Here is a 26408-nt window from a genome sequence, read left to right on the forward strand (position 1 = left end):
TACCTTTTCTGGTATAATTAAGTCACAAGTTTTACGATTTCATCGAATTTGTACAAGATCTTCTGATTTCAACCAAGCCTGTACGATTGTTTTCTCAAAATTGAAAGAGCGTGGGTACTCTAAACGATTTTTACGAAACATAAAAAATTCCACCTTAACACAGATAGCAGCTAAAAACAGACTTTATGCCGAAGTACCTCCAGGTTTAAGAAGTGCTCCATGTTTGTCCAGTAGATGCAAAACAGGTCCCTTTATATCAGACACTCATTATTTTGTAAGCAACTCTACGAATAAAAGGTACCCGATCCAGGAAAATCTAACATGTGAACATTCGAATGTAATATATTTAATTTCATGCAAGAAATGCCCCAAACAATATGTAGGAGAAACTAAGAATAATTTACGAACTCGCTTTAATGCTCATAGGTCAGACATCAAATTAAAGAAAGACAAGCCTGTTTCTAATCATTTCAACCTCGACGACCATTCAATAGACGATCTCGCCCTAATCCCAATTGAGCGTATAGAAATTGACTTGCCCGAAGATGAAACTACCAAATTCCATCAATCTAGGGAAGCCCATTGGATTGAGACATTGAATACAGCAAGACCTATAGGACTAAATATTCATCATAATGTAGGCATAGCACCCTTTGTTGTCCCGTTTAATACAACCAGCAATCGAGCAAGCAAGATAGTTCATGCCCACTATAAGGGCCTTGAAGAGAAATTCCCCCATGTCTATAAGCAGAAAATGATAGTTGCATATTCAAAAAATAAGAACTTAAATGAAAATATTGTTCATAGTAAACTAAAAACAATCAGCACATAACAGATACTATACTTCTCGCCCATCGGGCGGGTTATTTTTTCTAATTTCAGATCAGAATATGAACAGAAGAAAACCCAATATCAAGACCCTTAATTCCAATTTCAAATAAAGTGTCTGCTCCACCCTAGGCCTGTACATTTGGGAGAATCAAACCCTCCCTTCCCCGAAAACTAATACCTTTTGGCTTTGAAGTGATTTGTATAGAGCCAAACATTTTATCGGTTTCGCATATTTTTGCATCGATGACAAAGCCTCGTAGCCTTATCAAATATAATTAGATGAGACCGTGGTTCAAAATGAGTCGGTGAATTTTAATCAATCATAACTTTCATAGATTCCCTAGACTCATATTGTATTCACAGATTTAGTACAGGATTGTGTTTCCAACACACGATTTCCCTTTTCAATTTATTTCGTTTGCCAAACTCAAAATGTTAAATCTGTCCCTTAATCATAGGTTAAAGTAATTGGCTCTGAATATTTAACAACTGCATCATTTACCAAGTTCGACGACGAGATCTAGAATTTCCAGATATGGCGTACAGTGTACAAGGATATGGTCAATGTGCTATGAAATGTTATGTGTTACCAATGTGTCATATCTTCAGTGTTAAAATGGTGTCTGGTTATTATCAATGTAATATTGTCATCACAGAAAATCCAAAACTCGTTGCTAACTCAACTGGTAACCCTGCAAACACTGTTTTTATGATTTGAGACTTGAATGTTATTTCTGTAAATTCTGTATGAATAAAATACATCATAAAGATTATATTAGGTTTGATATTGTTGTTTTGCGATGTCGAATATGTACTAGTTTACTATCTGATTTTTGTAAAAAAAAATACTATTTTCTAATCTAGAAGAAATTATGTCTTCACATAAGCGGATTTTCAGAAAAACTATTTTCTTATAGTTACCTCCCTTAATTTGAAAATCTCATTCGCTGAGACAAATGTTATTTTCCTTTCAACATTGAACGTCAATAGTCATTAGTAAAACGATCTAAGTATGAAAACCTCAATCTAGAGATATAAATGTTGAGGACAAGAAGGTTAAATATTGAGAATTTACGTCAAGGTTGACAGCTTAGACCGGGGTTTCTCAAAAGCGCCACTTTCCTAATTGGCAACTTTAATTATTGTGAGTTATATTTTGAGAATCTGAGTCTAAATAATCGGCTTTCTGGCAAAGTCAAACACAAGAAACTCTCCGCGGCAAGTAAGGATGCTGATCATACAGATGTCAACAACAGCTCTTTAGACCAGTGCTTCTCAACAGGGGATTGGCGAGGAGTGGAAGAATTTCTATGATTTTATATATCTTATCATGGCTGATTGTGGTATACACTTTTCGAGAGAAATGCGTTTCAAAAAGAAAAACTCTTTCGGACATGAATGTTGAGAGGTTTAGAACAAACTCTGCAAGACCTGAGACTGGAGCGACACGGAGTAAAATCTTTATCAAACTTAATTCCTAAGATAAGACTCGTTTAATTTTATATTATACCTTGCTGTATAACGTAAGCTTCCGGTCACACGAGACTTCACTTTTTGGAGGTAATTATTATTCAGAATAGCTCACTAAATAATCCCTATGTTCTTACAGGCTTATCATAAAATTTACGAAAAGTACAACCCTGATAGATTTAAATATAGATAGAAAAAAAAATGATTATTTCTATTTCTCAAATTTACAGTAAATACTCAGTCATACTGTCATAATACATAACCTGCAATCAAGTCGGTATGGTTAAATAAACAATGGTTTCTAAACAAATATCCAGCATGATAGACCTTGTATATACAGTGAAGTAACCTAATTTCGTGCTAACCTATTTTTCGTGCATGTCCGGAAATGATTAATAATTTACCTGTGCGACCTCCGCATTTGCTTGTTTTGATAAACATTGGTTATCTGTACAATGACAGCTAGTAAAATGAATCCAGTAGTTTCAAGCAAGGTAAAATGTATTAATTATTTACTTCGACAAATATAAAAAGGCGAATTTCAGTTATTACCAAACGTCACAATTTTTTATCGGCCGAATTTCCTTATAATCCCTAGCTGTAATCGGAATTCCAAGTGTCGTCTGCTAGAATGTAATCCAACGAATGAAGTCATGTGATCAACTAGCGGATTCCGTGTCAGCAGAAAAATTCCATGGAAGACAATGTTGGCTATATTCTTTTGTTGTTTCAATGACTTTTAGCAATAAATCACGCTACGTATCTTATTTTGTCAGTCACCTTTTTTTAAAATCATGGTTCTTTGAAGGAATTGTCACTAGTTATAATAAATTGATATTAAAGATAAATACTAAGAGAAGTTAGTTATACCACTGGGTATCCATACAGCGTGTTTTTCTCGACTTATTCATAAATCAAACATTGTACACGAAAATAGGTGACGCATTTTTCCGCCGTTGTCGAGTTGGTTACTCGTGAAATATGGGTGAAAGTGAGGGATTCATAAAGAAAATCGAAACAAACCAATTTTAATTATTTTGTAGAACATCCGAGGAAACATCTAATTCCGTTTTTTTAACTTTGTCAAAATTCGGTGTTGAATCCTTATACATGTATCCTTATATGTCAATATAATTGAGCATATCTGACACCAGGCTGAGCAGCTACAATTAAACCAATTAATTGAGAACATTTTCTTATAGTCAACCAAATTAACCTTTAAAATAAATAAACATAAATTACTAATTGTTTCCACTCTATAGATGAAGTTAATTTAAGATTTATACTGACTGATTTTGTAAAAAAGGATTATGTCTATATCATGAAATTGGATATGGAGTATTAGTACTGGCATTAACACCTTCTTGACTGGAGTCCTTAAATTCGATAACCTTTTATCCACAGTCATTATTATTGCCAGATTTAATATTTTTCGAGTCTTGGCAACGAATTTCATAAATTTTATATGACATAAGCACCAGTGAAAGACTATTTAACAGAAGTGTTGTGTGATAGGCAGAATCTGAGATTGAAATTTAAAAATTAAATCGAGTAATTTTTGAATTAATAACAACCAACTTTGGCCTGTGTCTGCAACTGGAGATGGTCTGTGCTGGTTTCCTTAGCAGAAGGAGAAAGTGCTCTTTTGTATGATTGGCTTAACTCTATGTTTAACTTTGTGTTGATCTACATAATCTACAATAAAGTAAAATATACCGTATAACTGGCTTTATTTATCAGTGTTACATCATTTCAACGATTACATGGAACAATAGCTAAAACAGAGTCCAAACCAAGTTTATTCTCAATCAAATTAATAATTTCAGCAATACTGTTTTCCTTTGTATTCACAAGAGTCACTTTCACCATATTGCCTTTAACATATCATGAAAACTGTTCTTGTCTTTGGAGTCCGACGACACTAAGGACGTCACGTTAATAAATTGACTGTAAACAGTCGGGCAAAAAGGCCCTCAAAATGATTTAGTTCAGTAGTCATTAAAGTAAAGTCAGCAATATTTTAGCCAAAATTAATTTTTCTGTTTGCACCATACCCTACCATATGGCCATACCACGTTATTTGGATGGGTGACCGCCTGGGAACACCGAGTGCTGTAGATGCACCTTTGCACCTATTTTCGCTTTTGGAAGACTGAGTCTCGATTGCGTGCGGGCCGTTTTGATCAGTTTCTGGCCTGGACATAATTTTTTTGGCCGAAATTAATTTGTCTGTTTGTACTATAGCCTACCATATGGACACTCGCCTGAAACATTCTCGTCTAACGTCTACGGCTATACAACGTTGAATACACCAGTTCTCGCCCGATCACTGCAGTTAAGCAACGTCGAGCTCGAATTAATTTTTCTGTGTACCATACCTTCCGGTATACCATATGGAAAAAGACTCGCTTTTTTGTAAAAAGGAGCGTGATAGAAAACTCTTCTACGGAGCGCATACTTATCAACAAACTGAAACTTCAACGTGATATTATAATTACATTGAATTTTACAAAATATTTTGATGAAAACGGAAGTCACAAAAGTAATGGAAATTAAAATAAATAAAATTGGATAAAAATACACTATAGGTCGAAAATACACACACATACCCTATTGACAACAGAAAAGATCAATTTATTGAAAAAAGAAAAAAAAAGTGTCTGTGTTTTAAATGTCTCATGATTCACATTACATAATTTTATGCATTTCGTTGTTTCCGAATACATCTCAACAAAGGACTGTACATGTATATCCGTCGTTGCACGTACAAAAGCCCCCGCCCCTTCTATATGGGCTGTTCAAACAACAAATTCTAAAATAAAAGAAGTATAATAAGAAGTAAGAAAATCTAATGAAACTTCTAAAATACCTTCAACGAATTAAAATTAAACAAAAATTCAACAAAAATGTTGCCAATATGAAAACTGTAAACGATGTCTTGCGCTCGTATACGATCTGCTAAGCGTTTATTGGCGACAATAGGGCTTTCCGTACGATATCAGACGCCTCCTACACGCCAATGACGAATTTAACACGCTTTGAGCAAAAACGGACGCAATTTCGTATCTGGAAGGTACAACGTTTCATTTGACAGAAACTTTGACTTATTAGCAGCTTGGTTAAAAAAGCAATATTCCTTTTATATTGATCTAATAAAATTTGCTAACACATGTTACACTTTTCACATTTTGTTAAAAAAACAATATTACTTATATATTCAACTTATAAAGTTTGCTGACGTATGTTACATTGCCTGGCAATTAACGTTTCTTCAGTGCCAATTATCTATAATCTTTCATTCTATCGTCAGTCAGTGTTGAGATAAGATGTTCAAATGGAAGTGCTTGTATTTGGTATGCCTGTTGCTAGATCTATGCAGTAAGTACATTATTCTGTTAATTGATCACGTTAAGCAGTTGTGAGCTTTTTAGCAGTTATATAAGACAACAATAACATCATTATCTCCAAGTTGACAAACCAAATTGGTTGTGGCATCATATTTTTTCAGATTTATAGCATAATGGATTTTGTCGACCTGTTACGTTTCAATCCGTAAGGCTAAGGACCAATCGACTAAGTAAGAATTCCAATTGGGAACAAGACATGATCTTCTTAATATTCAATTCAATCAAACTCTGGACATGGAACTTGTCCCGAGCTGGGACATTGGCCCGTATGTGTGTAATAAATATACTAAACAAATAAAATTAAGTATGCAGACTCTTAGAAAGGGATGAGTGTCATTTCAGGACTAAAGTGCTTCCGTTCATTGGATTACAAACAGGAAACTAGGATGGTCTCTGGGCGTTTTTTGATTTGAGCTGAAAATTTTTGTCACATTGAAATTTGTCATTTGTCATTTTGATGGTCTCTCGACATTTTACATATTTTACAACTATTCAGCATTCCATGATAAAGCGTTTTTTGGTTTGAGCTGAAAATTGTGGTCACATTAAACATTTGTCGTAAATGGCTAGTGAAATGACAGTAATTACTTTGGGCATTGAATTTTTTAAAGTTCAAAAAATGCTCTCATTTCAAAGAGATTAAATTTTTAAAGCTGTACATTGGATACTTTAGAAATAATCCTGGAATGAATGGTGTATGTTTTAAGCTTCTTTTAATACTTAACTTCTCTTCTTTTGTTTTTCCTTGATTCCCCATGTTGTCTATACCACTCATAATCTTCAGATAAACGAAAGCACGAATTATTTGCTTGAAACATTCATAATCTTGATTTGACCCGATATATAATCTTTAAGGAAACAAAAGATAAAAAGATAAAATATTTCTAACATTTATTAATTCAATGTTCCACATGCCAACACAGAAGCGTATCAAAAGAAAAATACAGTCTAATAAGAATTATATAATGTTGCGTAAATAAATGTTAGACATATTATATCCATATATCTCATATCTGGTGTTATCATATTGTCAATTGTCTTTTCAAGCAAAGGCTGCAGCAAGCAACATTTCTAGACCTTCTGTAGTGGCAACGTTGTTAATGAATATAAATTGGAACATTTTTGCAAAACCGGAAGTGCCACATAAAATCGGCTTTAGAGGTTGCATTTTCTTCGGATTTTCATTTTTACAATCTACCTGTAATTTCTGACCTGAAAATTACGAAATTCGAAAATTGGTCGCTCACTTATTTCGATCAAATTTTTCAATTTAAAATTTCTATATTTTCAATTTTAGATTTTGACACATCATGACATTTAGAATATCAATTAACTTATGCCACAAAAATGACGTTTGCGTGGCACATCCGGGTTAAATTACTCATTATTGACATTTTTGGCCAGGGGCATATAACTCGCAGAGAATACGATCAATTTTGCGATCGAATTTTTCAATTTTTTGGCTACTTTTTGTTTTTGCATCGATTGATCTCAAATTTAAAATGCAAATAGACATCACTTAAGTAAATGATATGATACAGTCAGATTTTTTACGTCATTTCCGGTTTCGAAGTTTGAGTCACTTGAAGTCCAAAATCGAATTTGTCGAATAACTTCCGGTGATATTTATCAAAATGAACGGAATTTCGTTGATCGATATAAGATAAAAATCTATGGCCGATTTTAAAATAAAATTCCGATCGGAAGTGATACTTTGGCCGCCATTTTGATTTCCCTGAAACTCTTCGATTTTTATTCAGCCAATTTGGCTAAACCGAATTTCAAAGTTTTGGTGTTAAATGAAAGAACATAAAAATTAAGAGAGATCGCAGGAAGCCGATTTTTGAATTTCGATTTTGCTTTTTTGCAATTTGCGATTGAATTTTTTCAATATTTGATGGCGTATATCTCGTGACCTTGACCTTTGATGATCTTGACCTTTATAGGGTCAAAGGTCATTGACCTTGGCTATCATTTGATACTTTGACCTTTGGCCCCCGACATGTACTTCCGATTTTATAGCTATCCGTAAAAAGCCAAATTCGCAACTTTGGACTGCTCTAGCACGTGACCTAGTTAACCTAGAGGGTTAATTTTTTAGGTTTCCTAATGTGCTTCTCATGCACTTTACATTGACATAGAACAATTGCTTTTTTAAAGCAAAATTGAAATTCGTTATTTTTTCAAATTTGAGTTTTGTTTTACCATATTTGTGTCTTTTTGATCTTGGTGTATGTATATCTTATGACCTATTTTATGGAGAACCTTGATATTTGGAATACAACTAGACACTTTGAATATGAATTCACCTATGACAAAAAAACCTTTGTGGGCGGGGCACATCCGGGTTGAGTTACTAATTGTTTACATTTAGAGGCAGGGGCATAACTCGCATAGGATGCGTTTTTTCAAAAAGGCCCTTTGCACACAATTACCTCATCCTTTTGGCCAGTTTGTGTTAACAGCTCAGTTGTTTCAGCTTTATAGTTCCAAAAAAGGAACGGGTTTTTTGCATTTGGATATTTCCATTTTACGATTTTGACTTTTGTTGACCTATATCTTTTGACCTGTATTATGTAGGAGCTTGACAATTGGAACATAACGTAACATTTTGAATATCAATTAACCTATGCAAAAAAAATTGAGGTGGGCGTGGCACATCCGGGTTAAATTACTCATTATTGACATTTTTGGCAAGGGGCATAACTCTCAAAGTATACATTTGTTCAAAATGGAACTTTGCACACAATTACCCCATATTTTGAGCCACTTTGTCTTAGAAGTTCATTTGTTTCAGCTTCATAGTTCAAAAAAGGGAACAGGTTTTGGAAATTCACAATTTTCAATTTTTGACCTTGACATTTCTTGACCTTGACCTTTGTAGGATCAAACGCCATTGGCATTGGCTATCTATTTATACTTTTATATTTGCTGCCCTATGTCAACTTCCGGTTTTATAGTCGTGTGCAATTTGAAATTTTGATGACGTATATCTCTTGATCTTGGCCTTTTTAGATCTTCTCCTTTACAAGATCAAAGGTCATTGATCTTGGCTATCTGCTGATCATTTCATTTGTGAGGTCTGACGTCTACTTCCGGTATTAGAATCTTCTAAAAAATAAAAAATTATCAACTTTAGACTTGTTCTTGCGCTTGACCTAATTATCGTCGATGGTTGATTTTTTCAGGGTCTTTAGCAAATTGCTACATTTGCAAAGTCCCACTCTGTGCCACGAGTGGCTCTAGTTCTTGTTGATTCTAAATGTGCATATCGTGCTCTTTTCAGTGATAATTTTTTTCATGCAAAATCATAATTCCTGACTTTTTAACAAAATTTTCGCTTCTTTTAGATGGGTGTATGTATATCTTATGACCTATTTAGTGTAGAAGCTTGGAATTCAGAACACAGAACGAGACATTTTAAATATGAATTTAATAACTTATGACAAAAAAGTGGAGGTGAGCGTGGTACATTAGGGTTAAATTACTTATTATTTACATTTTTATCAAGGGTAATTTGCATAGAATACATTTGTTCAAAACGGAACCTTGCACAAAATTACCTCACCCTCTTGGCCAGCTTCGTAATTCAAAAAAGGAACAGGGATTAAAGTTAACATATTTTCAATTTCTGACCTATACCATTGATGATCATGACCTTTGTAGGATCGAAGGTCATTGACTTTGGCTAAAGGTTAATACCTTGCGGTTTCATACCGTTTGTATTTCCAAAGTTTGATGACTGATATCTAGTGACCTTGACCTTAAATGACGAGTGGTTCTAGTCTATGTCTATTTCTGTATGTCGTATTAACAGTATATAATCATTATTTCTTACCTAACCGTACGATAATATAACTATTTTGGTCATATTTATTACCATAGTGGTGACATTAAAGCCTAATGGGTTCTCGACCAAAAACTTGTCACATGATAGTAGACAATTCCCATTTTTACCTTTTTTTTATTTTTTGTTTACCTTCCAGTCTGTGGTTTAGTAAATGTGGCTGTTAATAAATCAGCTAACCAAATTAGCACTTATCGAGCAAATGTAGCATCCAGAGCGATTGATGGTATAGATGGATTATTAGCCAGTGAATCCAGTTGTTCGAATACGAATATCGGAACAAACACAGCTACACCTTGGTGGGAAGTAGATATCATGCAAGACTACTCCATTTACTCTGTGGCCGTAACTCATACCGCGAATCGTAAATATTTTTTTTTTTTACCCCATTCACTTCCAAACATTAACAAACAAATCCGAAATATTTTTAATCTATAAAAACGTAAAGATTGTTTTGTAGTTTCGCGTCTGAATCAGATAAAACTTTGTAAACATTATTTGTATTAATGAGGACAATTTAAGAATTTTTAAATTTCAATGAGTCAAAGACAATTAAAAATAGTTTTTTTTAAGCACGCAAGAAGCTTAAGATTTCATAGTTTTAGGTTAATTATTATTTGAATGGATGAGATCTTGCACGAGTTTGAAATTTACGATGTTCCATCGAACTGATACAGTTATACAGTGGAGATTATACTAATAGACATGTGTCTGTATACCTCTTTCATTCTTTATCTTTCAGCAGGACAACAGTTGGCTCACGATTTTTCTATTATGATCTATAAAGAAGGAGAGTCTATTTCTGATGCCGAACTTTGTTACTATCATGTGGGTAAAGGAGCCAAGGGAAAGATTGTAATGTATAATTGTAAACAGATAATAAAAGGTCGCTATGTAAGAATTACTATTAATGGTCAACCGGGCACTAGAGAGTTTCTAGTATTGTGTGAGGTAAGTTTCAAAATATATGGTAGTTTCAATAATTGCTTTAGCAGCTCAATTTCGAGATAAATTCCAAAAATGGAAATCCGACATTCGTTCAGATATGAGATTAGCTGGCCTACTTTCAGGAAAATATTTGTTCGTTAGGGACAATGCTATATGGTGTGAAGTCGAGTACCCCTTGTACAGTTAGAAATTTAGATCAAATTATCATTTCCAATAGCCACACCAGCAGTAGAAAAGTATGATGTTAAACTAAATTTTACAGTTTGTAAATTCAATAAATCCATATTGTCCAAATTTGATTGGATATTTGTTTTAACTTAGTGGACCTTTAATAGTGTTTGCATGCAACTAACTTTCCAAAAATACGCTTAGAAAGACCAATAATAATCATTTCCGCCATTATAATTTAAACTAGACCTTGTTCATATTTTAGGTTCGAGTATTTGGGACACAACTTGCCAGTATCAAGTCGGCATACGTTCGATTAGAAAATGCTGAATTATCAATCACGCCGGATATGACGTATAGTGTACAAGGATATGGTCAATGTGCTATGAAATGTTATGTGTTACCAATGTGTCATATCTTCAGTGTTAAATTGGTGTCAGGTTATTATCAATGTAATATATTTACACAGGAAAATACTCTGCTCGTAGGTAACTCCACAGGAAGTCCTGACACTGTGGTTTTTTATAATTCACAATAACTCTGTTGTAACGAGTTTTAACAACAATTAAAAAACATGTTTATTTGATTATTGAAGTCGTTGGATTCGTTTCCTTTCAGTGTATAATCGATAAGCCAATAATCAATTAGTCACAGGTCCCAAATACACATCGGTGTAAACAAAAGGATTTCCGCTTGAAGCATATTTAAGTGGCAAATAAATTTTTTGCATATAATTGAAAACATGAAATTCACGTGTTTTAACATCTTGTTAACGAATTGTTTCAGCTACAATATTGGCTTAGGATGCATGCCCAGTCCCTTACTCTTCAGTATGTTAATTAACGATTTTGACCATTGACTTCTCAATGCAGCGGTATCAATATCTCAAAACATTTGTAATATCATTGGTCTTTGTTGTGAGCTCATTATCGCCAACAATTGGTAGAGTGGAGTGACTCTCCCATGTTGATCTATTCGATGGGTAAGGGCTAGCCAAACGGAAGCAATCCTCAAGACAATATAATATAAAATATATTTAATACACTTCTGTTGTACAAACATACCAAATAATACTCTGAATTGCTCCTAAAAGAGTCAACAGGTCTTATCTAAGGCCAACTTTCTCTAAGCAAAGGTAATGAACTTGTCTGAAAGGCTATTATTATCAAATATTTTTTATTTTTTGAGAAGCTTTCTAGAACAACCAGAAAATGATAAAAAATGTCTGAATTGACCAAACATCTTAAAGTGGGCTGGAATCAAAAATGAATATTTAACATGAAATTTTTATACGCCCACATTATAATATGATCATTTATATTCATGAGATCTTGTTGAAATTCAAATTTGACGAACTTTGGATGAACGGTTTTTGGGTTATTGCCCTTGATTTGGGAAAAAAGCGTTAAAGTTTTCATCGATTTAAATGAAATTTGGTGTGATCATTTATCATTATGAGATCTTGGTCAAGTTCGAATTTTTGATGATTTTTTGATAAATGGTTTTTGCGTTATTGATACCTGTCTGGTTAATTTGTCAATGTCAATCACAAGTCATGAACCACATCGATGTTTACAATATAAATATCTTCCCAGGAAACTTTGTAAAGCCATAAATATAAAAAATATAAATATATACCGATATGTTGTGTGTCTGTGTTTTAAATGTTTCATGATTTACATTACATTATTATTATTAATATATAATAAAAAAAATTATATATATTTATTTATGCATGGAACAGACTTTGGGAAGCAAATTCCTCGTCATTTCGTTGTCTCCGAATACATCCCAACAATGGACTGTACATGTATATCCGTCGTTGCACGTACAAAAGCCCCCGCCCCTTCTATATGGGCTGTTCAAACAACAAATTCTAAAATAAAAGAAGTATAATAAGAAGTAAGAAAATCTAATGAAACTTCTAAAATACCTTCAACGAATTAAAATTAAACCATTATGCGAGTCCAATAATTTAATCAATAATCAAAGTCGTTTGTAACTGGCGCAAAAGCAGGAAAAGACAGTCAATTTTACACGGCCGGATAATTGGAAGAAAATATTATAAACGTGCAAATTCATTCTAGCGCGAAAAGAATCTAGCAATTCGACGTGGTGTCTGGTTAATTTCGTGATCAGCTACAAAAGACCTCGTATAACCAAGCCCAGAAATTAATCGCCACAGCCAACAAAACCTTCCCAAATTCTTCATTGGTCTCCAGAAACAGCAAACAGTATTCTTTGGTTTATACACCAGCTTCAAGCATCGAGTAAGTCTTTAAACTAATTACTGGGGATAAAAATACTGAGATGCCACCGCTAGGCCAAACTGTAGTTAACTTGAGCCGAAATTCTCACACCACTTCAGCATTCAATCTTAGACCGTGGACTTAAGTTTATTCCGACACCAAAGATAGCTAACTGAAATTATCTCCGACCATCTATTGAACGATTCCAGCGAAATCATAACTGCACATATTTTTTTCGAAACCACTCCCACGTTGTGCAAGAACAATGTTTTTTCCTAAATCAACGTAAACATCCCATCAGGCCGCAATCCATCCTGAAATATTGAAAACATTTGAAAAGTATGAATAGCCAAACAGCGAACCTTTCCATAACACACGGAAAGCCCAATCTCACATAAGTGGAACGTGAAGCGTTAAATTTTCTTAAGAAAGACGATAGCATTGTCATTAAAAAGAGTGACAAAGGTTCATGTTTTGTCATTCTGAATAGGGAGGATTACGTTTCAGAAGCAGAGAAGCAACTGAATAATCCTAAACATTTAGTCAAAACTAGTTATCTCAAACAGAAACAATATCTGTCTGAGAGACATTTATACACTTTGCCTAAGATCCATAAGAATCCAACCAAGGAGTGGTTTATCTCGAATAAAATCTGATTATATCTGACTGTGGTAGTGAGTCGTATGCAATGTCAGAATACATTGATCATTTCATACCTTTAGCATGTCAACATCGCGCCTACCTTAAAGACACAAACGATTTTGTTAATAAAATAAGAATTCTTCGAGTTCCTTCTAATGCTATTTTAATTTCTATCGACGTTTCTTCTACGTATACCAATATCGATTTCGATAACTTCAGGGACAGCTATGGGCAAACGATTCGCAAACCTCTCATCAGAGATAAAGTTAACATCAGGGATACCGCAAGGTTCTGTACTTGGTCCATTCTTGTTTTTGATATACCTGAATGACATTCATCGATGAAATCGAAATTTTCTTAAATTGTGATCTCCAAAGACTGTATGATTGGGCCAATATATGGCTAGTTAAATTTAACCCAAGCAAAACTAAAGTCGTCGTGTTTTTAACTCCAAGTTTAGAAAAATTACCCAACTTATACTTTGGAAATGAAAAACTACCAATAGTACACCATCACAAACACCTAGGATTAACTTTATCTGCTGATGCCAAATGGTCAATTCACATTACTAATTTGTGTTAGAGTGCCTCTAAATTACTCAATATACTACGAAAATTAAAATATCAACTTAACAGACAGACACTGAGTAACATTTACAAAGTATAAGATCAATTCTTGAATATTCATGTGAGGTTTGGGACGGGTGTAGCATAGTTGTAGTTGAAATTAGAGAAAATACAATTCGAAGCAGCCAGAATTGTCACTGGTCTTTCAAAACACTCCAGTAGAGCATCTCTGTATTTCGAATCTAGGTGGACCCCCCTTTCCGAACGTCGCAAAGCAAGAAGATTAAATGCTTATCACAAAATTATCCATGACCTCAATACTTAATTGATTTTAATGATGAAATAAATTCCTATACAAATCATGATTATAACCTTAGAAATTTAACGAACCAAACAGTCCGATATGCTTGAACTACATTATGTCAAAGATCATTCTTCAACACTACCACCCATGACTGGAATTCACTACCAACCATGACTGAAATTCACTACCAACCATGACTGGAATGAATTAGATCTTAATACCAAGCTAATTGATGATTTTAATACCTTTAAATACAATGTCAAAAGATCACTATTATATACCGATAAGGACCGCAAGTATTATTCCCTTGGAAACAGGTTTGAAAATATTCAAAAACAAAAATATACAAAACTGCGACACGCCGAAGCTCACTTAAAGGTGATCTATTTAGATTTGGAATAGTAGATGATTCAATGCGCTCTAGTGGCTTTCCAGAGGAAGATGCCCATCACTATTTTTTTGATTGTTCATTATGTGTTATCCAACGTCCAGTCCTCAACAATCATCTAGAAGATTTTACATTGTTAAATATTGACATTATACTATGTAGTGAAACTAATATTTTAATCAAATGTTAAATTATTCAAGCATGTACAACAGTTTATTATTAGAACATCCCAACGATTTACAAATTGAAAGTATTACAATAATTGATTGTTAAGTTATTTATCCATATGATTAATATAGAACTTGTCGGTGGCTTATTGTATTGTATTATTGTATTGTATTATTGTATTGTATTGTATTGTATTGTATTGTATTGTATTGTATTGTATTGTATTATAAATGTATTTATATTTTCTTTCACATTTGTTAAATGACTGTTACCATCTTGTTCAATGTAAAACACTTTAATGTTTGGAGAGAGTGATCTAAGTTTGCGTAACCTTTACTTGATCCATTTGAATTCCAATAAAATATGTTTAAACTAACCTTTTCATGGCATAGTAGGAAATGAAAATGAAATGAATGGAGTTTTACGTCCTACTTTTCATGGCATAGTAGGAACGTGAGGTATTGCCCCTCTGGCCATTTGACCCTCTTTTAAAGGACGCTTTTTGGATGGTTTTTATGGTTTTGACTTATTCTATCGAACAGTTTTGGAAATTCTTTGAAATTCTCAACAACCACCACCCTTCTATCAAACTAACCGGAAACATGAGTATCAAAAGCATAGACTTTCTCGATAACATTGTCTTTAAGGGAGATTCCATAGCAGAAACAAATAAACTGGATATTAAAGTGTATTTCAAAGAAACTGATACTCATCAACTCTCGCACAAGAGCTCCTTTCACCCAAAACATACCTTTTCGGGTATAATGAAGTCACACGTTTTACGATGTCACTGAATTTGCACAAGATCTTCTGATTTCAACCCAGCCTGTACGATTGTTTCCAAAAACTGAAAGAGCACTCTAAACGATTTTTACGAAATATAAAATATTCCACTTTAGCACAGATAGCATCTAAAAACAGGCTTTATATCGAAGTACCTACAGGATTAAGGAATGCTCCATGTTTGTCCAGTAGATTCACAACATGTCCCTTTTTATCAGAAACTCGTTTTCTTTAAGTAAATAAAAGGTACCCGATCGAGGAGCATCTAACATGTGAACATTCGAATGTAATATATTTAATTTCATGTAAGAAATGCCCCAAACAATATGTAGGAGAAACTAAGAATAATTTACGAACTTGTTTCAATGCTCACCGGTCGGATATCAAATTAAAGAAAGGGAAGCCTGTTTCTAATCATTTCAACTTCGACGACCATTCAATAGACGATCTCACCCTAATCCCAATTGAGCGCACAGAAGTTGACTTGCCCGAAGATGAAACTACCAAATTCCGTCAATCTAGGGACATTGAATACAGCAAGACCTATAGGATTAAATATTCACCATAATGTATGCATAGCAACCTTTGTTGTCCCCTACAATACAACCAGCAATCGAGCAAGCAAGATAGTTCATACCCACTATAGGAGCCTTCAAGATAAATTCCCCCATGTCCAAAAGAAGACAAATAATAACTTAAATGATCATATTGCTCATAGTAAAATAAAACAATCAGTACATAACAGAAGCTATATATCTAATTTCAGATCAGAATAAGAACAGAAGAAAACCCAATATCAAGACTCTTCATCCTATTTCTAAATAAAGTATCTGTTCCACCCTAGGCCCGAATCAAACCCTCCCTTCCCCGAAATCTAAAGAATACAAAACTCATAGAATATTCATTCAGTTTCTCTATGAATGGAAATAACGAGGTCTATAACATGATAGCTGTTTGGTTACACTTCTTTTGAACTCTTTAGGGTGATACTGAATAATATTGAGTATGAGATATTGCTCTTGTTCGTGAAAGCGTGTTCAATCTTTAGCTCGTGAAAACTATAGAAGACAAATATTCAATCTTCAGCGCGGTACTGAATAATAAAACCAGGTTTTGTCAGGAATGGTGCCTCCTAGAGTTTTTACGAGCTACAAATTCAAGAACAAGGGCAATAACTCATACTAAATATTTTTCGATTTTTCTAATTTAAATAGGGTTCATCCTTGAGTATTTACAAACAACCATACCAAGTTTCGTCGAAATCAGTCAAGAATTGTGCCTTGTAGAGTGTTTACGAGCAACGGACGGACATGGCTGACGACAATATACGCTCCCATATCATGTGGGCGTATAACAAAATTAGTTAAATAATTAAACTTCAATAATTGATTTAAATAATATTTTCTTATTCTGGAATTGATCCAAGAGAGGTAGTCTATAACAGTTGCACTCAAACTGCTACATATGCGACCGTTTGGTTTACCTAGACAATTCTCTATCTACTTTTACTTTATTGCGTTCCTGGAGACGTTATACAGCTTAAGAACTTCTCGTTCCCTGGCGATCTTCACAGATATTATTGGCGACAATAGGGCTCACCGCAAGATATCTGACGCTTCCTACACGCTAATGGCGACCTGTTACATTTCAATCCGTTAGACCAAGGACCAAAATTGGTTAAATAATAAAACTTCAATAATTGATTTAAATAATATTTTCTTATTCTGGAATTGATCCAAGAGAGGTAGTCTATAACAGTTGCACTCAAACTGCTACATATGCGACCATTTGGGTTACCTAGACAATTCTCTATCTACTTTTACTTTATTGCGTTCCTGGAGATGTTACAACGCTTGGCTTAAGAACTTCTCCTTCCCTGACGATCTTCACAGATATTATTGGCGACAATAGGGCTCACCGTACCATATCTGACGCTTCCTACACGCTAATGGCGACCTAAACACGCTTTGAGCAAATTTTTCGTCGGCTCAGTAAGGACGCATTTACGGTGTGACGGAGCTATTACGTATCAGGAAAATACACTTTTCACATCTTGATAAAGAAGATAATATTACTTTTATATTCATCTTATAAATTTTGCTTACGTATATTACATTGCCTGGCAAGCACTGTTTATTCTGTGGCAAGTATCGGTAATCTTTCATTCTATCAGTCGGTCAGTGTAAAGATAAGATGTTCAAATGGAAGTGTTTGTATTTGGTATGCCTGTTGCTAGATCTATGCAGTAAGTACATTATTCTGTTAATTGATCACGTTAAGCAGTTGTGCAGCTTTTTAGCAGTTATTTAACATAACAATGACATCATCATCTCCGAGTTGACAAACCAAATTGGTTGTGGCATCATGTTTTTTCAGATTTATAGCATACTGGATTTTGTCGACCTGCTACTAAGAATTCCAACTGGGAACAAGACATGATCTTCTTAATATTCAATTCAATCAAACTCTGGACATGGAACTTTTCCCGAGCAGGGTTATTGGCTAATCTGTGTGTAATAAATATACCAAACAAATAAAATTAGCCATGCAGACTATTTCAGGACTAAAGTGCTTCCGTTCATTGGATTGCAAACAGGGGACTGGGATGGTCTCTGGGCGTTTTTTGATTTGAGCTGAAAATTTTTGTCACATTCAAATTTGTCATAAATGGCTAGTGAAATAACAGTAATTACTTTGGGTTCTTAAAATGCTCTTATTTCAAAGAGTTTAAATTTATAAAGCTGTATTATAGCCCTACATTGGATACTTAAATGATCATGGAATGAATGGTGTTTGTTTTAAGCTTCTTTTAATACTTCTCTTCTTTTGTTTTTCCTTGATTCCCCATGTTTTCTATACCACACATAATCTTCAGACAAAAGAAAGTACGAATTATTTGCTTGAAACATTCATAATCTTGATTTGACCTGATATATAATCATTAAGGAAACAAAAGATAAAAAGATAAAATATTTTTAACATATATTTATTCAATGTTCCACATGCCAACACAGAAGCGTATCGAGAGAAAAATACAGTCTAATAATATTATATAATGAGTTAATAAATATGTCGAATTTACAGTTATTAACTAATTATTTCTTGGATATGGTTTAGTTGTATAAAGATTTTGCTCTGAATGACACATTTCAAATAGGCTACATTATGATAATTCAACATTTTTACCTATTCTAGTTACCTGCCCGTACGATGGGATAACTATTTTTTGGTCATATATATTACCATAATGGTGACATTAAAGCCAAATGGGATTCCGACCAAAACTTTTCACATGATTGTAGACAATTCCTCTTCAAGTTTTCCTTTCAGTCTGTGGTTTAGTAAATGTGGCTGTTAATAAATCAGCTAGCCAAATTAGCACTTATCTGGCATATGTTGCATCCAGAGCGATTGATGGTATAGATGGATTAGTGTCCAGTCAATCCAGTTGTTCGAATACGGCTGTCATCCCAACCAATCCTTTACCTTGGTGGGAAGTTGATATCATGCAAGACTACTTCATCTACTCTGTGGTCGTAACTCATACCGCGAGCGGTAAATATTACGTTTTTTTTTTACCCCATCCACTTCCAAACAATTACTATCTTGGTGTTTCATGCATAGATAAAAAAAAATCGAAAATACTTAAATCTGTAAAAACTCATATATATATAATGTACCGGAATCCTGTGACCTTCTCCGTCTGTCGGTCCACAAGTCTTTATTGTGGGGGCGCAATGTGGAGACGTCTTTGCTTGAATGTGGGGGCGTCTTGGGTCAGTTGCAGATGCGAATTAACTAATGCGGAGTTGCTTAGGGTTAAATGTCAAAAACAGTCAAACAGCTTTTAAGAACAAAAGAAACTAAAGATACCATAGATTTAGGTAAATTATTATTTAAATAGATGAGATCTTGCACTAGTTTGAAATTGTCGGTGTCTGTAAACTTTTGTTATTCATTCTTATCTTGCAGCCATTCGACAAGTGGCACACAATTTTTCTATTGAGATCTATAAAGAAGGAGAGTCTGTTTCTGATGCCGAACTTTGTTACTATCATGTGGGTAAAGGAACCAGAGGAAAGACCGTAATGTATAATTGTAAACAGATAATAAAAGGTCGCTATGTAAGAATTACTATCAATGGTCAACCGGGCACTAGAGAGTTTCTAGTATTGTGTGAGGTAAGTTTCAAAATATATGGTAGTTTTAAAATTTGCTTTACCAGTTTAATTTCGGGGTAAATTCCAAAAAATGGAAATCCGATATCCGTTAAGCCTAAGTATCGGTGTTATCTGTTTATTATTACGCAATCCAAAGGGTTCTGGTTTCGGCCCCCAGACCAGTTGGCCTACCTTCTAATCTTTGAACCCCTGTCAGTAAGGAAATTATCTGTTCGGTAGGGACAATAAACTGTGTGCTATAGGCTGTGAAGTCAAGTACCCCATGCCAGTAAAAAATTAAAATCTATCAATTTATCATTCTCAATAGCCACATCAGCAGTAGAAAAGTAGGATGTTAACAAAATTTTATAGTTTGTAAATTCAATAAATCCATATTGTCCAAATTTGATCGGATATTGGTTTTAACTTGGTGGAGCTTTTATAGTGTTTGCATCAATGTAACTAATGTTCCCAAAATATGCTTACAAAGACCATTAATAATCATTTCCGCCATTATAATTTAAACTAAAACTTGTTAATATTTTAGGTTCGAGTATTTGGGACACATCTTGCCAGTATCAGGTCGGCATACATTCAATTAGAAAATGTTGAATTATCAATCACTCCGGATATGACGTACAGTGTACAAGGATATGGTCAATGTGCTATGAAGTGCTATGTGTTACCAATGTGTCATATCTTCAGTGTTAAATTGGTGTCTGATTATTATCAATGTAATATTTTTACACAAGAAAATACTCTGCTCGTAGGCAACTCTACAGGAAGTCCCTATACTGTAATTTTTTATACGCCCACACATTAATGTGGGCGTATATAGTCGTCGCCCCTGTCTGTCTGCCTGTCTGTCTTGTGGACACAATAGAGAGCTGTTTTCTTGATGGATTTTGACGAAACTTGTCGTGAGTGTTTGTAATCACCCAAGGATTAGCGCTATTGAAAATCAGGCGAATCGAAAAATATTTACTATGAGTTATTGCCCTTGTTCTAGAATTGTTTGTGGACACGATAAAGAGCTGGTTGCTTGATGGATTTTGACGAAACGTGGTGTGAGTGTTTGTAATCACCCAAGGATAAACCCCATATAGCCGTCGCCCCTGTCTGTCTGTCTGTAAATATATAACTGTCTTAACACAAAGATTTGCCACTCAAAAGATTCAATTCTATTTGGATTAAATGAAACTTGACATGTTAAATTAATCCCACTTGGATAAAAAAAAGCTGTAAACAAAACCAATGAAATATGAAAATTTTACTCTCAGAAACATTCATTTACTGATAACTCTTGTCAACCCCCATGACAAATTAGCTGCCATTACAAATGTGGGCGTATTAAGATGGCATCGCTATTTTTACAATTTGCAATAACTCTATGGTAATGAGTGCAAACAAATATTTAAAAAATAGTTTGTATTGTTATACAGGTAATCAATTTCGTTTCCTTTGAGTGTATAATCAATTAGTAAATAATCAATTAGTCACAAGTCTGAAAAAAAAACACATCGGTGTAAACAAAAGATTTTCACTTCCTTATTCAATGGAATTCATGGAAATTTTCGCATGTAATTGAAAACAAAACGTGTAATTCATGTGTTTAAACTTCTTGCGGATAAACATTTTATTACCAAAAATAAAATTATTGGTGTTGGTAGAACGCAGATATTGAAACGAAAAGCCGAAGTTATGGAAGAGTACTAGAGTAACGGTAACCCAGAAAAGCAGTGTCAAAAGATCACCGGTAATGGAGATATCAATAAATTAGCTCTGGAATTTTTCCATGATTGCGAAATGTGCACATCACCGATCCTTTATTGAAAACTAAAGCGTTACAATTTGCGTCCGATTTAAAGGTGGATTCATTCATAGCATCTAATGGTTGGCTTGATTCGTTTGTGAACATAACCATATTGTGTGGAAAAATTAGCAACAAGAAAATCAAAAGTGTAAAACAGACATGTCTAGAAGATTATTTTAATGTTGAACATCGTTAATTCCATTGTATTGTTATATGTGTATTGTGAGTGTTATTATTAAATGTTATCTCAAAATATCAACGTCATTCTTAGCTGGATAAACCATACCTCTATAAAGCACCACCCCTTAGTAAGCAGCCACTTGTAGGCATTGCAATGCAAATGTTTGATAAAATGATATAAACGAATAATTATGTATGGATCGGAAATATGGGGTCATATATATATTCTCTCCAAATGGAATATTTCCAAATTGTATTTATTAAGTATGTCTTAAGGATCCTAAACGATCTTGGAAGATATGCATTATTTACTATACATTCTGTAAGGTTATTAAGTATTGGCTGACAATATTATTAGTGTGATTGTGGTTTCGCTCATCGAGGTCTCGACGTTCGTCACGGCCAAATTCATTTTCATATATAGTGGTGGGCTAAGTCGACCTTGTGACAAAACTATTAGAACAGGTTTACGTAAGCTTTTTAAGTTATGTTTTATTGGGTGTTGGAATTATCTGTTCGTATTTCATTTGGTTCAACCTTCGCCCATATTATATACGATAGTTGAACACTGACTCGGCTATTATTGGAGGACAAATTGCCAGGTACATTGGAAATAGTACATAGTCTGAAGATTGTTTTTGATTGCTAGAATAGAATTTGCACTAATTTGAACTAACATATTCACAAGACGAAATAGTCGCCATATTGAAAAATGCAAAACAAACGTAAAACTTAATACAGACTACATCTTAAGTCCGACTGTGAATTTCGACTTTGTGGTTCTCACAGAAATATAATGAATTCATTTGATGAGGGTGTGAGAACCACATTGAAACGTTGAAAGTAATACATATTCTAAAAGTGTCCATCCATAATAATTGTCTTATTCTTCTAAAACCCGTGCTTCTTATATGCCGTTGAAAGATTATTAATATAATGTTTTCTTTAATATGTCGGTTCGGAACGAAAGCGGATTGGTCCGGATGTATAGGTTTGTGTAAAACGCGTTTTAATCTGTTGTATACTAAAATCATAAGTAAAATTAAATCTAAGTAAACAAGTGTAATCGGCCTCCAGTTATTAAGAATGAACTTATCTTTGTTCTCTCTTGATATTAATTTTAAAATCGATGGACGTAGACATGCTGATAATATATTGTTTTCGAAAATATAGTTAATCACATTTAATAACAATGTACTTATTGAGGAAAAAGCTTTATAAATTTCAGCTTAAAGACCATCATAGCCTGGGTATGTATTGATTTGACTAATCTTGGTCCAAGTCAGCAGATCTATCACAGATTATCGGCGAACATCGCAAAACTGTCGACCAATAAGCAGAAATATCTGTTGATACCTTAATTACCTGTAAGACTGAGACTTTAAATAAACACTGTTCACCCTATACACAACACTAGTAGATAAAAATGTAGTTTGCATAGTTTCATCATTGTCAGACAAATGACCTACTGATGTTAGACAAGTAGATCTTATTCTCATGTCTACATTTCGTGACAAGTTCCGAACGTATGTTTAAAGAAGTCGGCTTTGGGGCATTAAAGATGGGTTTACTTTTTTTTTTTATGAAAATGAAAATGCTAATTCTTATATGAATAGAAAGAAGAGGTATTCTATTGACTTGGAAAAATACCAGTTTGTCTCATATACCCATAATTAATTCATAATAAGCTAAATTAGAAGAGAATTACCACCAGAATTCCAATGAGTAACCGATCAAGAAAGGTCAAAAAGTATTTTTTAGTTTATCCAGACTGTACATACATGGACATTTATGATTGGTTAAAACTCAATAAGAACATATTGATATGATTAAGAATACATGATTATTCATTAGAACACCAATTAATCAAATAGTTTGCTTAATTTGACACTAAAAAATAAGGAAACCCATCTTTAATAATGGAAAGCTTAGTTAAACATACATGTTTTATTTGTGCTATCAATGTAACAGGATATTTTGCAATTATTGTTTTTGAAGTTTAAGTTGCCAAGTAGGCTTTGAGAGTTCGGTGCTATTTTCATACTTTTGAAATCTTTATTTAATCGTGTGTTCTGCCAGTCTCAGTATAATTTTCCTTCGTGTCATTATTGGTGACTTCTGTCATGTATATAAGTTACAGTCAATCTGTGAAATCAGCCATTTCATGAAATGCCTGAAATTTTTAGCCTTTTCAGGAAATGACCAATTCATGAAATGGCTAAATATTTCAGGCTTTTCAGGAAATGGCTAAAATATTGCTCCAGCCATTTCATGAAATAGCTAAAATCAAAATTCTTAGGGAAGGGCATGAGAATCAGGTGGGCTAATATATAAGAAGACTAATTTTAACAACATTTTTTATTTTTATAACAGTTTTGTACATTATTTAAACAACAAGAATAATAATAGCACATTAATAATATTCATGGAGTCATTTATTGTTACATGTAAGACTGCTGTGGCATCTACTATTGCACTTTCTTCTGGTGATTGTCTTTTCTTGATAAGCTTTTCAACATCGCCACACAATAGTAGTTCATATTTTGACAGTAGGTAGTACTGGTGTCTTGATTTCTTGGTTTGAGGGTCTGCTGCCAACTTCAAGTCGGTGATTATCTGATAGTAAACGTTTCTAGGAATACTTTTGAAACAAAGCTTCTCTTAATTTAGTTAATTAAGGATTAATGGCAGTGGCAATAAGCAAACATGGGGCTTCAATAAGCAACTCAGAGTGGGGATTATCCTAAATGATTAGGATGACTTGTTACTGTATGGGAGAGAATCTTGTAAAATATAATAATATAGGATAGGATAATAAGTGATTGAGCCCATATTCTACAATCAAGTAAGCCTGCATTAATTAACCATTCATTAAATAAAAAGATTATATTTATAGATAAGAATAAATTACTAAGTGCAAAAATCATTTGCATTGATTTAAAGATGTATTTGAACTGATAATCACAAAATTAAAATCATTTATAACAATTATTTGTCAATTATTTTATCAAACAAACTATACTATCAAAGTCCCTATAAAGCCAAAGATTATTACACAGATTGGCTGAAATTGCACCAGCCAATCAGTGTAACTTAAACATGGAAATTTCAGCCATTTCCTGAAAAGCCTGAAATATTTAACCATTTCATGAAATGGCTGAGTGAATTGGTGATTTCATGAAAAGGCTGAAAATTTCAGGCATTTCATGAAATGGCTGATTTCACAGATTGACTGTAACATATATATATCCAAATGTAATAAAAAAATCCGTATTATATATTTGCAAGCAAACATGACATGTTTATTAGGTTACTTGACAAATAGATGTTCCTCAATAGGTTTATTATTAATAAGATTAAACGTCTAATTATTTGGTTTACCAAATATTTTGGCTCGATTTCAGCTACTAACAAAGTGAAATAGGCCTTCTTGTTTGCTTGCAATTCATTCACGTATTATAACTTAAAATGCGGTCATTCTTGTCACTTGATAGGGGAAGAAAGCCTATGAAAGACACCAATTGAACATGCACCTTTTGAAATTTTTCTGTATATATTAGATACCTGATACCACTTCCATTATGAAATTCTTACTTACTTAGGATTGATCTACTTTCACATGTGAAAAGTTCACTAGCTGCTACCAATGTTTCGATTTCGGGTTTGTTTTTGCGGATTGTTTCGTCAAAATCCGTAAAGAATTGTCCCTTCTAGAGTGTTTACAAGCTAAAAATTGAATGCGTTTTCAAGAACAAGGGCATTAACTCATACTAAATATTTTTCAATTCTTCTGATTTACGATAGGGTTCATCCTTGAGTGATAATAAACACTCATGCCAAGTTTTGTTAAAATCCATCAAGAAATGTCCCTTCTAGAGTTTTTACGAGCTAAAAATTGAACGCGTTTTCAAGAACAAGGGCAATAACTTATATTAAATATTTTTCGATTCTTCTGATTTTCAATAGGGTTCATTTCAAACATTCATACCAAGTTTTGTCAAAATCTGTCAAAAATTGTGTCTTGTAGAGTGTTTACGTGTATATAAGTTGAGCGAAATGCGAGAGAGGGTTTTTAGCCTAATTTCTTACCCTAATAAAGTGATTATCATTATTGATTATATAACAAAGTCATGCGTCCGTAGAAAGAATTAAAGCGCTGTCAGCTTACTATTGTCATGAATTGAAATCAGCCAAAGATATAAACCAATTAATTTACTATGGTCAAATTTAGCTACAGGCCAACGATTATGACCAAAATAGGAAGAAGAATAAGTGAAAATCATCTTAACACGTAATTCATACAAACCAAAGTACACGCGCTAAAAAAATATACTCTACCTAACGACGGCGATGAAAAAAAAATGTGCGTTCGTGGCTAGATGTTTCTAGTTCAAGGGAGATAATATTCTTTTATATTTTTTTCTGTTATTGATGGGTGTAACCTACAAATAAAAGCAAGCAATAGCTGGGCAAAGTGCACAAAA

The 26408-nt window shown here is 33.7% G+C and overlaps 1 protein-coding gene across 1 annotated transcript; it reads left to right on the forward strand.

Annotated features, from left to right (window-relative positions):
- Positions 1 to 5627: 5627 nt before the first annotated feature.
- On the forward strand, positions 5628 to 20754 carry LOTGIDRAFT_159954 (hypothetical protein; the record flags this gene model as incomplete). Its single annotated transcript, XM_009054644.1, has 7 exons — positions 5628 to 5679; positions 9695 to 9919; positions 10298 to 10506; positions 10937 to 11159; positions 19102 to 19326; positions 19744 to 19952; positions 20479 to 20754. 7 exons carry the CDS (start codon positions 5628 to 5630, stop codon positions 20752 to 20754), a joined length of 1419 nt encoding a protein of 472 aa, XP_009052892.1.
- Between the last annotated feature and the right edge of the window lie 5654 nt (positions 20755 to 26408).

The sequence above is a fragment of the Lottia gigantea genome (assembly GCF_000327385.1).
Source record: "Lottia gigantea unplaced genomic scaffold LOTGIsca_22, whole genome shotgun sequence".
NCBI classification, from domain to species: Eukaryota; Metazoa; Mollusca; class Gastropoda; family Lottiidae; genus Lottia; species Lottia gigantea.